General features: G+C 54.6%; 5 protein-coding genes across 5 annotated transcripts; 4 read left to right on the top strand and 1 right to left on the bottom strand.

Annotated features, from left to right (window-relative positions):
- Positions 1–185: 185 nt before the first annotated feature.
- Positions 186–890, top strand: ISF_04278 (Exon junction complex, Pym; the record flags this gene model as incomplete). Its single annotated transcript, XM_018847884.1, has 1 exon — positions 186–890. The coding sequence occupies one exon, from the start codon at positions 186–188 to the stop codon at positions 888–890; it is 705 nt and encodes a 234-aa protein (XP_018704840.1).
- An 801-nt stretch (positions 891–1,691) lies between these two features.
- Positions 1,692–3,096, top strand: ISF_04277 (26S proteasome subunit P45; the record flags this gene model as incomplete). The annotated part of the gene is made up of 4 exons (XM_018847883.1): positions 1,692–1,902; positions 2,012–2,398; positions 2,459–2,915; positions 2,976–3,096. 4 exons carry the CDS (start codon positions 1,692–1,694, stop codon positions 3,094–3,096), a joined length of 1,176 nt encoding a protein of 391 aa, XP_018704839.1.
- A 2,947-nt stretch (positions 3,097–6,043) lies between these two features.
- Positions 6,044–8,392, top strand: ISF_04276 (glucosamine-fructose-6-phosphate aminotransferase; the record flags this gene model as incomplete). Its single annotated transcript, XM_018847882.1, has 4 exons — positions 6,044–6,048; positions 6,169–6,239; positions 6,303–6,534; positions 6,589–8,392. The coding sequence occupies 4 exons, from the start codon at positions 6,044–6,046 to the stop codon at positions 8,390–8,392; spliced, it is 2,112 nt and encodes a 703-aa protein (XP_018704838.1).
- A 503-nt stretch (positions 8,393–8,895) lies between these two features.
- Positions 8,896–9,863, bottom strand: ISF_04275 (20S proteasome subunit; the record flags this gene model as incomplete). Its single annotated transcript, XM_018847881.1, has 3 exons — positions 8,896–9,518; positions 9,608–9,755; positions 9,834–9,863. The coding sequence occupies 3 exons, from the start codon at positions 9,861–9,863 to the stop codon at positions 8,896–8,898; spliced, it is 801 nt and encodes a 266-aa protein (XP_018704837.1).
- An 807-nt stretch (positions 9,864–10,670) lies between these two features.
- Positions 10,671–11,633, top strand: ISF_04274 (High mobility group, superfamily; the record flags this gene model as incomplete). The annotated part of the gene is made up of 2 exons (XM_018847880.1): positions 10,671–11,147; positions 11,229–11,633. The coding sequence occupies 2 exons, from the start codon at positions 10,671–10,673 to the stop codon at positions 11,631–11,633; spliced, it is 882 nt and encodes a 293-aa protein (XP_018704836.1).
- Between the last annotated feature and the right edge of the window lie 599 nt (positions 11,634–12,232).

The following is a 12,232-nucleotide window of genomic DNA, read 5'->3' as shown; positions in this document are numbered from 1 at the left end:
TACTATAAATACCTGCCCTACGTTGTCCAATTTTTTTCTGCCACGAACGGCGAAACAACACATATAACATTGACCGTGATCGCAGCAGTGGACACACCACACGCTATAATTTACTAGCAACAGAACTTCCAAGCCTCATATCCGAGCATAGACCTTTGGCGGGGCACAAAAACGGCAGCGCCATCATGCCACCGGCGGCCACCAACTCCGGCATCGTGACGGACGAGACGAGCGGCGAGCGCCACATCCCAGAATCTCTGCGTGCGGATGGAACGACTCGAAAAGCGATCAAGATTCGACCCGGCTATCGCCCCGCGGAGGACGTCGAACTATACAGACCCCGCAATGTTGTCGCACAGCGCGAGCGCAGGCGCATAGGCGTGCCCGGGGCAGAGGCACCCAAGGATGAGAAGCCGCAAGTCCCAGGTGCTCCCGGTGCCGCCAAAGAACCGAACAGGGCCGCGAGCCTTTCCTGGAGACGAGATGACGGCAGCAGCGCCTCGGCCGCGCCGCCTTCACCAAGCACATTAGCCGCGGGCAACAAGAACGCGAAGCGACGGGAGGCGCGTAAAAAGGCCAGGTCTACCGATTTAGGCGAGGCGGCGCCGTTGAAGGAAGACGGACCTCCGTCAAAACCAGTGCCGTCCAAGGCTGAGGAGGTCGACCCCAAAGTCGAGCACGAGAAGAAGGTCCGCAGCTTGAAGAAGAAGCTGAAACAGGCCAAGGAGCTCAAGACTAGGAAGGATGAGGGCCAGGGCCTACTGCCAGAGCAGATCGCCAAGGTGATCAAGATTAACGAGCTGATACGAGAGCTGAATGCTTTGGGAATCGATGACGAGGGCGAGACGAAGAAGGACATTGGGTCGGTCTCCGATAAGGCCGCTACTTAAGCGACAACCTGTGCCGGACACGCCGGTCACTGTACTACAGATCAGGAGTTTGGCAGCATTTGGTTGATTTAGTAAAAGTAAAGGAAAGATCGTCGGCCAGGCGTTTTGGTCGGTGATCTTTTTTCTCCCTGATAAATGAGAGCTGCAGGATTGCTGCTGCACACACTTAGGCTTCAGACTACGTAGATCGGTCGAAGTCACAGGTGACTTGATGAATGCGGGCCAAAGAAAGTAGAAAAGGCCCATCAATGCAGTAAAATCCACTCAAAATACCGATGAGTAGGCGGTAAAAGCATGTTTTCAGGACATCTGCCATTATCTAACTTCCTATTCTGATGATTCTAGACGAGAGATCAGCAGCGGTAGGAAGGCAGGGCAATACTTGCGGTCAAAGATAGCTCCAACTTTAGGTTCTCGGCGGATGCTATCTGAGAGAAAGCTAGAAAAGCAAAATGTGATATTTTTAAAAAAAAAAAAAACATTGAAACATGCTGCTGGTCTTTTCACATCCTCTGTTTCTTTTTGTAGCATTACCTGCTCAGCAGGCCGCCAGAGGTCGCGTCCTAATGTGGTTAGCGCCTACTTTCTGCCGTGCGTGCTTTGGCCACTGGCGCAACCCAAGGCTCCAGCCGGTGAGGTAAGCTCGCGGCCAAACAACGTACCTTGACAATCGCAACCACGCACCTCGAATCCGTCCTAACGAGCATCGAAATCGCGACTTGACGCACGAGGTCCACCAAGTCGCGGAATTGAATACCGATACTTGAATAGAGATACACAGCAGTCCGCGATCGAGCAACCATGTCGCCGGAAGAGGAGCGCCAGGCCGCCCTGAGCTCGTACCGGGCCAAGCTCATCGAGTCCCGCGAGTGGGAGGCCAAGCTCAAGAACCTGCGGTTAGAGATCAAAGGCCTCCAGAAGGACTTCGACCGCACAGAAGAGAATATCAAGGCGCTGCAGAGCGTTGGACAAATCATCGGCGAGGTGCTGAAGCAGCTCGATGAGGAGAGATGTAAGCATCCGAAGCTGATTCCGCGCGAACTCGAGCACTGCAACCAGCGACAGGAGCAAGCTATGGCGCGTCAAAAGAACCAGAATACTAACGTATGCACGGCAATTAGTCATTGTCAAGGCGTCTTCGGGCCCTCGATACGTGGTCGGCTGCCGGTCAAAGGTCGACAAGGCAAAGATGAAGCAGGGCACCCGTGTAGCGCTCGACATGACGACCCTCACAATTATGCGCATGCTGCCGCGCGAAGTTGACCCTCTTGTATACAACATGTCTCTGGAAGATCCCGGTCAGGTCAGCTTTGCCGGTATTGGCGGCCTGAATGATCAGATTCGCGAGCTGAGAGAAGTCATCGAGCTCCCCCTCAAGAACCCAGAGCTCTTCCTGCGTGTTGGCATCAAGCCGCCCAAGGGTGTGCTGCTCTACGGCCCGCCTGGAACGGGCAAGACGCTGCTGGCGCGAGCCGTTGCTTGTAGCCTGGAAACCAACTTTTTGAAGGGTATGTTGACTTGCTGAAGAGAAAAAAAAACCCCGAGCGTGCTGTACTAATGTTTCGCAGTGGTCTCCTCTGCCATTGTAGACAAGTATATCGGTGAATCTGCGCGACTGATCCGTGAAATGTTTGGCTATGCCAAGGAGCATGAGCCTTGCATCATCTTCATGGACGAAATCGATGCCATTGGTGGACGACGATTCTCAGAAGGTACTAGTGCGGACAGAGAGATTCAAAGAACACTGATGGAGCTGCTCAACCAGCTGGATGGTTTCGACTACCTGGGAAAGACCAAGATTATCATGGCCACCAACAGACCCGACACTCTGGACCCGGCGCTGCTTCGTGCCGGCCGCCTGGATCGCAAGATTGAGATTCCGCTGCCCAACGAGGTTGGTCGACTAGAGATTCTCAAGATTCACGCGGCCGGTGTCGTTGTCGATGGCGACATTGACTTTGAGAGCGTGGTCAAGATGAGCGATGGCCTGAACGGCGCTGATTTGAGAAACGTGGTTACAGAGGCGTGAGTACCGATTACGAGGGTTGCAACGTTCAGGGAGAAAAAGCTAACATGTTTATCTAGTGGTCTCTTTGCCATCAAGGATTACCGCGAGTCGATTAACCAAGACGATTTCAACAAGGCGGTGCGCAAGCTGGCCGAGGCGAAGAAACTGGAGGGCAAGCTGGACTACCAGAAGCTGTAAAGGGCAATTGATGAGACCTGGATAGTATTACCAAGAGCAGGGAAAGGTAGACGATGCTATGACACTGTACATTAGTTAGTTGGCACTGGAGAGTAGCAATCGACTCAAGGGATTCTTGCACGCCCTGTTGTTGTGATGCAGGCGACAGAGTGACTGGCCTATGGCTTTGCCCGTGGTGACTACGCTTACTAGGATATACTTGTCAGCTCACTCCCAATGAGATGCGCTGAGAACAAGTTTTGATGGCGAGGCCTGGGGCTTCGGGGCGGAGCGGACGCCACCAAGACTGGCAGCGAGCCTATATGCAGCCAGCCGCACAACACTCGGGCGGCATATGTGCGATGGCTGGGTAGAGCATGGAAAGAGGGTGAGGAAACCTGGACACTATCCTAGAACATGGCTGAAGAGCAGGGTGATGGCGCCAGGGGAATAAGATTCGTGAGGCTCGCAAGGCTGCGGCGGAGAGATGTAAGCCATATGCATGCACAGGGCTAGGTGACAGGCTGGATTCGCCAGTGCAAGGCGAACTCGGGACGGACATGGCTAGGGCGAGGCTTCTGTCAGGATAGCGCAAATAATTGACTAGCACTATCTATACACAGATGCCGTTCATTTATTGTTTATTATTCATTGGTTGGGCTGATTTACAGTAGGACTGCAGAAGAGGCCGCTAGGTGAAGAGATCTCAGGTGCTACGTCATGGTGGCCACGGACCCTCCGGGCGGTACCTAGATGCGAAATAAGGGTGTTCTACTAATAGGACGAAGGGCTCGTAAACGCCGCGGATCCGGACGATTGACTTGCATGAGAAAAGAGGGAATGTTGGCATTTACGGGATTTACCTAACGCAATGCGACACAATGGAACGGGACTGGGAGGGAATGTGGTGGCAATGAGGGCGGAGTTCCCACATTCGGATAACGGCTGCGAGAGATTTTAGGCCCGTGGTGTTCTATTCTTGGGACGAGGCTGTGCTTCCTGTCCAGGGCGGCGATCTCTCAATGCCAGCGGCGCAGTGGACAGATGGATAGTATTCATGCCAAACCTTCTTAGCGCGAAGCCTTTTTTTTTGCCTTCCCTTTCAAGGGGAGCCAGTCCTGATGCTGGAGTTGGTTGCTGGGCAGGGTCGTCGCCACAGAACATGGTGTCAACAAAGTCTACCGCGGACGGGGAACGCATCCACAATGGTTGTCGCATGATGGCCCCGGAGCAACACGAGGCTATGACGACACAAGCCACCCAATCGTGTATTGTTTTCCCCGTTGGTGGTTGGTGTCGTGTTTGTATGAGATACGGTGCAGGTAGCCGCGGTGGCCTTTCTCGTGTTGGCCTGAAAGGAGTGACGACAACTATCACCAGGGGGACCCTTATTTTGCCATTGTGAAGCAAGATGGTGTCTTGGCATGGGGCGTTGCATCTGAAGTAGATTACGGAGTAAAAGGAGCTGCAGTGAACCTATTAGTACTGGTAACTAGTAATTATTCGCTACGGATTTAGCGTTGGCCAGGACAGAGATGAGTTGCAATCTATCAAACCAAGATGCTGCACCTACCGCCCAGAGACTTTATTTTGCCGTTGCAATCTACAAGCACTTTCGCCCTAATGGCACTGGCTTTCACTGCCTTCCATGGCTATGGTGCACTACTTACCTACTTAGGCTATGTACAAGGTGCCATTATTGAATCCTAAACCGCTTTAATAACGGCTGCTATGCCCAATTTAGGGTTTCGTCATGTTGAAACATGTAGTTATAGAAAGACCCCCAATTTATGGTTACTTAGAATGCCTTCTGGGGATTGGGAATTCCGCTGTAGATTCATGTACGTACTTGCGGTGTGTGGCCAACTGAGACGACGATACAAGCGACTGAGATCTGTAGGCATGTTTCCGCACCAAATCGACACAACGAGGTAGTTAGCTACACCACGAGTGAGCCTCTGCATCAGCACCACGCGCAGCTGCATGCTAACTGGTTAACAAGATATATCGTATATCAGCAGATTTTCTGGGGTGCCCGCGTGTTCGAGGCGGTAAAGATAGCATTCATCTGACTGATCAAAAGCTTTGTCTGGCCGAACCCTGCTGTCGCCTAGCCCACGTGTGGTGGCCGAGTACCTTTAAGAATACAGGTGGCAGGGCAACCGACAACCACCGCCGCCGCTCACAACCCGTTCTGGAGACTGAGCCGCTGTAGTGCGCTCACTGTACGACAGATAGGGAGGGTGCTTGTTGCTGTATTATTGGCTGCCTGCTCATCCACATCCCGAGCCTTGGACAGCGGCCTATCAGCCTCAAAAAGCACCGGGAAGATGCCAAGTGAAGTAAAAAGGAAGAAAAAAAAGACACAGAAATAAAAAGTCGGCTTTGTTGCTGGATAGAATTCAGTTGCACCACCTTCAGCCCCTGCCAACACCCTTTGAAAGATTCCCCACAGCGGTCGCTGAGCCCCCTCAAGCCCAAGGCTTGGGCCCACCGCCAGCTGCCCCAGCAAAGCCAAAAAAAGCTCCAGGCTCCTCGACCGACGTCAGGCGAATTACAGTAACCTGTACTGGGTACCCAGGTACCCGTTCCGCCGCGCCAGTGGTCAGTGTTCTGTTAGTACAAAGCCAAGTACGAGGTACGGGTAACACTGTGCATACAAGAGCTCCCGCTCCCCTCCTTCCCTCCAGACTCTCTTCCTCCGATCCCAATTCTCCTCCTTCATTCCCACCGCCTGTTAAGAAATATCATACATCTAAACGCCTTCACCTTCTTTCCTCGCCTCGCACAAAAAAGCTCTCAAGTGCCTCTTCTTTCTCTCTCCTCTCCCTCTATCACCAACGCTACTCCGACTGCCATCAACCTGTCACCCCGCACCTAATTCCAACGCGTACCCAGCGGCAGCCTCACAGTCGTCTCATTCTCTATCACCTTCGTTCTCAGGCTTTCTCTTCATATTTCAGACATCATGTGGTGAGTACCTGCTTATCAATGCCACCGCCAAGAGAGCAGTGACCGGGTGCCCGCACCCAACCGCCGCGCCCTCCTGCGCCGCCTTTCTGAGCACCGCCAGCGTACTAACTCAAGCCCCAGTGGCATTTTCGGTTACATCAACTACCTTGTCGAGAAGGACCGCAAGTTTATTCTCGAGACCCTTCTCAATGGTGAGCAGCTCTTTGCCTCCCCCTCTCTGCCATCTACCTAGACTAATCACACTTGTCTCCCAGGCTTGGCTCGTCTCGAGTACCGGGGATACGACTCCGCCGGCCTTGCCGTCGATGGCGACAAGAAGAACGAAGTGCTCGCTTTCAAGGAAGTCGGCAAGGTCGCAAAGCTGAGAAAGCTCATTGAGGAGCAAAACCCCGATGCCACCAAGATCTTCGATTCACATGCCGGTATTGCCCACACCCGTTGGGCTACCCACGGCCCCCCCTCCACCGTCAACTGCCACCCTCACCGGTAAGCTCAGACAGATGCTCCCGCGAGAAGGATAGCCCTAACGCTGTTATACAGTTCGGATCCCACTTGGGAGTTTGCCATTGTTCACAACGGTATCATTACCAACTATAAGGAACTCAAGACCCTGCTCGAGAGCAAGGGCTTCCGATTCGAGACCGAAACCGATACCGAGTGCATTGCCAAGCTCACCAAGTACATCTATGACCAGGACCCCAAGATTGGCTTCACCGATCTTGCCAAGGCCGTTATTCAGGAGCTCGAGGGTGCATACGGTCTGCTCATCAAGTCTGTCCACTACCCCCACGAGGTCATTGCTGCCCGTAAGGGTTCGCCTCTTGTTATCGGTGTCAAGACCCAGCGCCGTATGAAGGTTGACTTTGTCGATGTCGAGTACGCCGAGGACAACACTGTCCCCCTTTCCGCCGATGCTGCCTCCCAGAACGTTGCTCTCAAGAAGAACGCTTCTAGCCTGCTCACCCCCGGCGACAGCCTCCTAGGTGCTGCTGATAAGTCGCTGCTGCACCGCTCCCAGTCGCGCGCTTTCATGACCGACGACGGCATGCCCATGGCCGCCGAGTTCTTCCTCTCCTCCGACCCCTCCGCTATTGTCGAACACACCAAGAAGGTCCTCTACCTCGAGGATGACGACATTGCTCATATCCACGAGGGATCCCTCAACATCCACCGTCTCAAGAAGGCGGATGGTAGCTCCAACACTCGTAGCATCCAGACCCTGGAACTTGAGTTGCAGGAGATTATGAAGGGCAAGTTTGACCACTTTATGCAGAAGGAGATTTTCGAGCAGCCCGAGTCCGTCGTCAACACCATGCGTGGTCGTCTTGACATTGCCAACCAGACCGTCACTCTTGGTGGTCTTCGCGCCTACATCAGCACGATTCGTCGCTGCCGCAGAATCATTTTTATCGCGTGCGGTACTAGCTATCACTCGTGCATGGCTGTGCGTGGTATTTTTGAGGAGCTTACTGAGATCCCGATCGCTGTTGAGCTGGCTTCTGATTTCCTCGATCGTCAAGCCCCCGTCTTCCGCGATGACACCTGCGTCTTTGTCTCACAGTCTGGCGAGACTGCCGACTCTCTCATGGCTCTCCGCTACTGCCTGGAGCGCGGTGCCCTGACTGTTGGTATTGTCAACGTTGTCGGCTCCTCTATTTCCATGATCACCCACTGCGGTGTCCACGTTAATGCTGGTCCGGAGATTGGTGTCGCTTCCACCAAGGCTTACACCTCTCAGTTCATTGCTATGGTTATGTTTGCTCTCTCACTGAGCGAGGACCGTGCCTCCAAGAAGGCTCGTCGTGAGGAGATTATGGACGGCCTTTCCAAAATTTCTGCCCAGATCAAGGCCATTCTCGACCTTGACAAGCCTATCAAGGACCTGTGCCAGAAGGTTTTCAAGGACCAGAAGTCTCTGCTTCTGCTCGGCCGCGGCAGCCAGTTCTCTACTGCCCTTGAGGGTGCTCTCAAGATCAAGGAGATTTCCTACCTTCACTGCGAGGCTGTCATGTCTGGTGAGCTCAAGCACGGTGTTCTGGCTCTCGTTGACGAGAACCTGCCCATCATCATGATCATGACCCGTGATGAAATCTTTACCAAGTCACTCAACGCCTACCAACAAGTTATTGCTCGCGGTGGCAAGCCTATCGTTATTTGCAACCCTGGCGACGAGGAGTTCAAGTCGAGTGATGCTCTCAAGATTGAGGTTCCTAAGACCGTTGACTGCCTTCAAGGTCTCCTCAATGTCGTCCCTCTCCAGCTGATTGCCTACTGGCTGGCCGTCCTCGAAGGACTTAACGTCGATTTCCCGCGAAACCTTGCCAAGTCGGTCACGGTCGAGTAAGGACTACTGTAGTCCCGCTTGATTGTGTTGGTAGGCATGCTCTTGCCCGGCGTTTTCCTACATGTGATTTTTGAGCCATTGAGCTCCAGATGCTCTTATGGTGTGCAACGTCGCATCCATGGGACTTTATGGAGTTGGGCATGACGTAAAACTTGGATTTGTGATGGTTTCTTTATATCTTTGCACGACGTACGTGATGGATAATACATATGGCGTCTCTATTTTGTACGGCCACAGGTGGCCTAGCGACAACTAGCTAGTATAATGAATGATTTAGCGATAGATCCAAGATGTGCGCAAGTGATGTGACTTGAGGGTTTACGTGAGTGCTATATGGTGCACCGATGTGGACAAAGTTGAACGTATGGTGGTGCAGAAGCAGCGTCTGATGGTACAAATTCATTGTTCTATGACTCCGAATACATTTGTCCTGCTATGGACGCAAGGAACACCTGTAGCTCAAGATTGGCCGAGTCGTCTATCCCCCTTATACACGCTCCCACTTAGACAGTTTGCGTGCCGTAGCCGCGGATCCTCTCGGCAAACGCCCAGCTCTGGTTCTCCAGCTTGTTGTCGTACGAGACGTCGACGCCCTCCGCGGTGACGACGGCCAGGGAGAAGGTGTCCATGCTGCGCGCGTCGCGGTAGAACAAGACCTTCATGCACTCCTTGACGAGCTCGACGGCCTCGGCCTTGTCTAGCGCGGCGGCGGCCTCCTCGTCGGGGACGCGGCGGCGGAGGATGGGCTGGGCGAGCATGGCGCCGTAGCCGGTGGCCAGGGAGGGGCTGGCGTAGGTGGTGCCGAGGAGGTCGGCGGCAGCGAGGAAGGGCTTGCGGTCGTCGTCGAGGCCGGCGACGAGCAGGTGGTTCCACAGCGGGTCGAACTTGGAGCGGCGGTTGTAGAGCAGCTTGGCGAGGTAGCGGTGGAGGTTGGCGGCGTTGAGGCGCGGCGGGGTGGCGTCGGAGGAGGACGGCGCGGAGTAGGCCTCGTTGAGGGCGAGGTCGGTCAGGTGCCGGTCGAGGTACTGCATGTCGGAGATGTCGCCGGAGAAGCCGACGACGGAGGTGTCCTGGAAGGTCTTGAGGCGCTTGACGTCGGTGAAGCGGGCAAGGGAGCCGTACGAGGCTGGGCGGGTGGTGGGCGTGTTAGCTTTATTTTGTTGCCTTATCTCGCTTTCGATATATGCAGGGTGCGCGAGAGGGGGATGAGCGTACCTAGGTTATCGGCGGCAATGACGACGCCGTCCTTGAACTTGACGCCAACGACGGACGTGCCGGTGACGATGGGCTGCTGTGTGTGCGTCCGAGGCGCATTCTCCTGGACGTATGAGTGGTCGTAGGCGCCGTAGACGTCGTCTCTAGGCTGGTAAAACGTTAGACAAAGAGCTCTCGACCGCAGAGCTCATCTGCGTCCAAATAAAAGACCAGGAAGGTGACGTACGCGACCCCATGCTTGCGGACGGTGATCCATTCTGAATTATGTTGGGCTTGTATGTAGTGTGTGGCTCGGTCGGAGCTATGTGGGAAGCACGGGAGGCTGGGCTGGTCGCTTGCGTTGTGAAGAATGCACAATTCGTTTCGAACCGGTGAAAGGAGGAGAGATGCAGGCAGCGATGATGGTGGGATTGCGGAATGGCGATGTTTGAGCCGAATGCTGCGTCGTCGAATAGCTATGGCTAGACCTGGTGTTCGCGCGTCCCACTGCAGCCTGCGTTCTCCAGCTGCTCAGAGGAGGATGACATAAGCTGTCCAGAATGGGCTCACTTTATTGGACGGGGAGCTTGGTGAGCTGCCAACGGAGCTGCTAAGTAGTGAGAACCTACTGTAGGCAGATATTCCGCTAATATGACATGTACTGAGTACATTGAAGCTCCCCGCTCGAATGAGAAGCTGGGTGACTGACGAGGTACTTCTATCCACACACAGTTTTCCGCCAAATATAGGTATCTGTCAAGGTAGCATCAAGGGAGGCAGGACATGCGACCGCGTTCAATCGGAAACAGCCCCCCAGCCCCCAGCCCTCGTCTCGTCATTTCCCTACATCCCATCGCATTCACTTGTACGAGACACACAACGGGACGGCCATCGGCATTTTCGGACCATCAATATTGAATTCGCGAAAATTCTCGTGGCCATTCGACTCAAAAGACGGGTTTCCACTACACTGCCACAGCGCCGATAGCTCATTGCAGCGATTTGTTTACTTGACTACCGCATTGGGAGAGTCCCGCTTCCCGTTCACCAACGACAACTATATCAACCAATTGCCAAACCGACCATGCTGAGCCTCGTGAACAGGGCCGCGGCTGGGCGCGCACTGTCCGCCGCGGCCGTCCCGACCGCTTCCCGCATCATCGTTCCCGTCTTTGCCGCGACGGCGCCGCGCGCGCACCGCCGCCTCGCGCCCATCGCCAGGAGCTTCACCGCGTCCGCGTGGGTTCGCTTCCCCGAGGGGGCGACTGACAGCACCGGCAAGCCCAAGAAGAAGACGACGACTGCCGCGAAGAAGAAGCCCGCGGCCAAGAAGAAGCCCGCGGCCAAGAAGAAGAAGGCGCTGACGCCGGAGGAAAAGGAGAAGAAGCAGCTCGCGCAGCTGCGCAAGATGGCGCTGCCCAAGGCACCCAAGGGCAAGCCCGCCAACGCATGGACAGTCTTCCTCGCCGACAACATCAATGCCGGCAGCGGCGTAGCCCTGACGGACGCGGTCAAGGACGTTGCTGCCCGGTTCAATAACATCTCTGAGCACGAAAAGACGGTACGTGTGATTCGGGAGTAGTTTGGAACTTCTCGACAAGGATACAAAGGGGGACATGCCAATGCTAACAATGACTCACAGCGGCTCAACGAGCGTGCCCAGGAAAATGCCGAGGCCAACAAACGCGCCCTCAAGCAGTGGATCGAGTCGTACCCGGTCGAGGCCGTCTACATGGCCAACCTAGCCCGCCGCCGCCTGGCGCGCAAGCTCGACAAGAAGCGCCCAGCGCTCCTCCACGACGACCGCCTGCCCCGGCCGGTACCCAGCGCCTACTCGCTCTTCATCAAGTCGCGCCACGACCAGGTCGGCGCCGGCACCTCGCCCACCGATGCCTTCCGCCAGCTCGCGCAGCAGTGGAAGGACCTGCCCGAGGCGGAGAAGCAGCACCTCAAAGGCACCGCCAGCGCCGACGCGCAAAAGCGGCGCCAGGTCACGGAGGAGCTCCGCGCCAAGGGTAAGGCGTACTGGGCGGCCAAGGGTCTGTAAAGGGGATGGCGGGGGGTTGTTTGCGATGACAAGGTAGATGGAGCGTGTAAGTGTATAGAAGATGAAGTGTCGAGGCCGCAGTACCGCTCATTGGTGCGGAGAACTAGAAGGAAAGACCGACGGGGTCGTGTGAGCCGTAATGCTCTGGGTTGAGAAGTGTCGGCTGTCTGGGAAGTTTTGTCTCTTCTCTCCAATCTTGTTGTTCGCTATATTGTACTGCCAGGAGCAAAGGGGGAACCTATGATTTATATTTACGAGGGTGCTGGGCTATTCTTTTTTCGGTATTTTCCTCTTGTCATGTGCTGTTTCGCTGGTGGGAATTTTCGGCCAAAACGGTCATGTACAACTATGCAGAAAGTCTAAATGAAAAAGAATCGGAAAAAAGGATCATTGTTAACGAACTATGTGACTTGATGTAGGTAATATCGTTTGTATTCAAAATAGAGAGAACCGCCATAGACGCCGTCCTATGCTGACTATCAATACCTCGTTGCCGTGCCCACACATGGTATACAAACGCCTGTTCTGAAAACTCAGATTTGACATCCTGATTACTGACGGGTAGATGAGAAGAGGAAGAAATCAAAAGTGATACGGAT

The sequence above is a fragment of the Cordyceps fumosorosea genome (genome assembly GCF_001636725.1).
Source record: "Cordyceps fumosorosea ARSEF 2679 chromosome Unknown scaffold_9, whole genome shotgun sequence".
Lineage (NCBI taxonomy): Eukaryota > Fungi > Ascomycota > Sordariomycetes > Hypocreales > Cordycipitaceae > Cordyceps > Cordyceps fumosorosea.
Note: the sequence above shows the minus strand (reverse complement) of the source record. Positions and strands in the feature narration are given on the sequence as shown.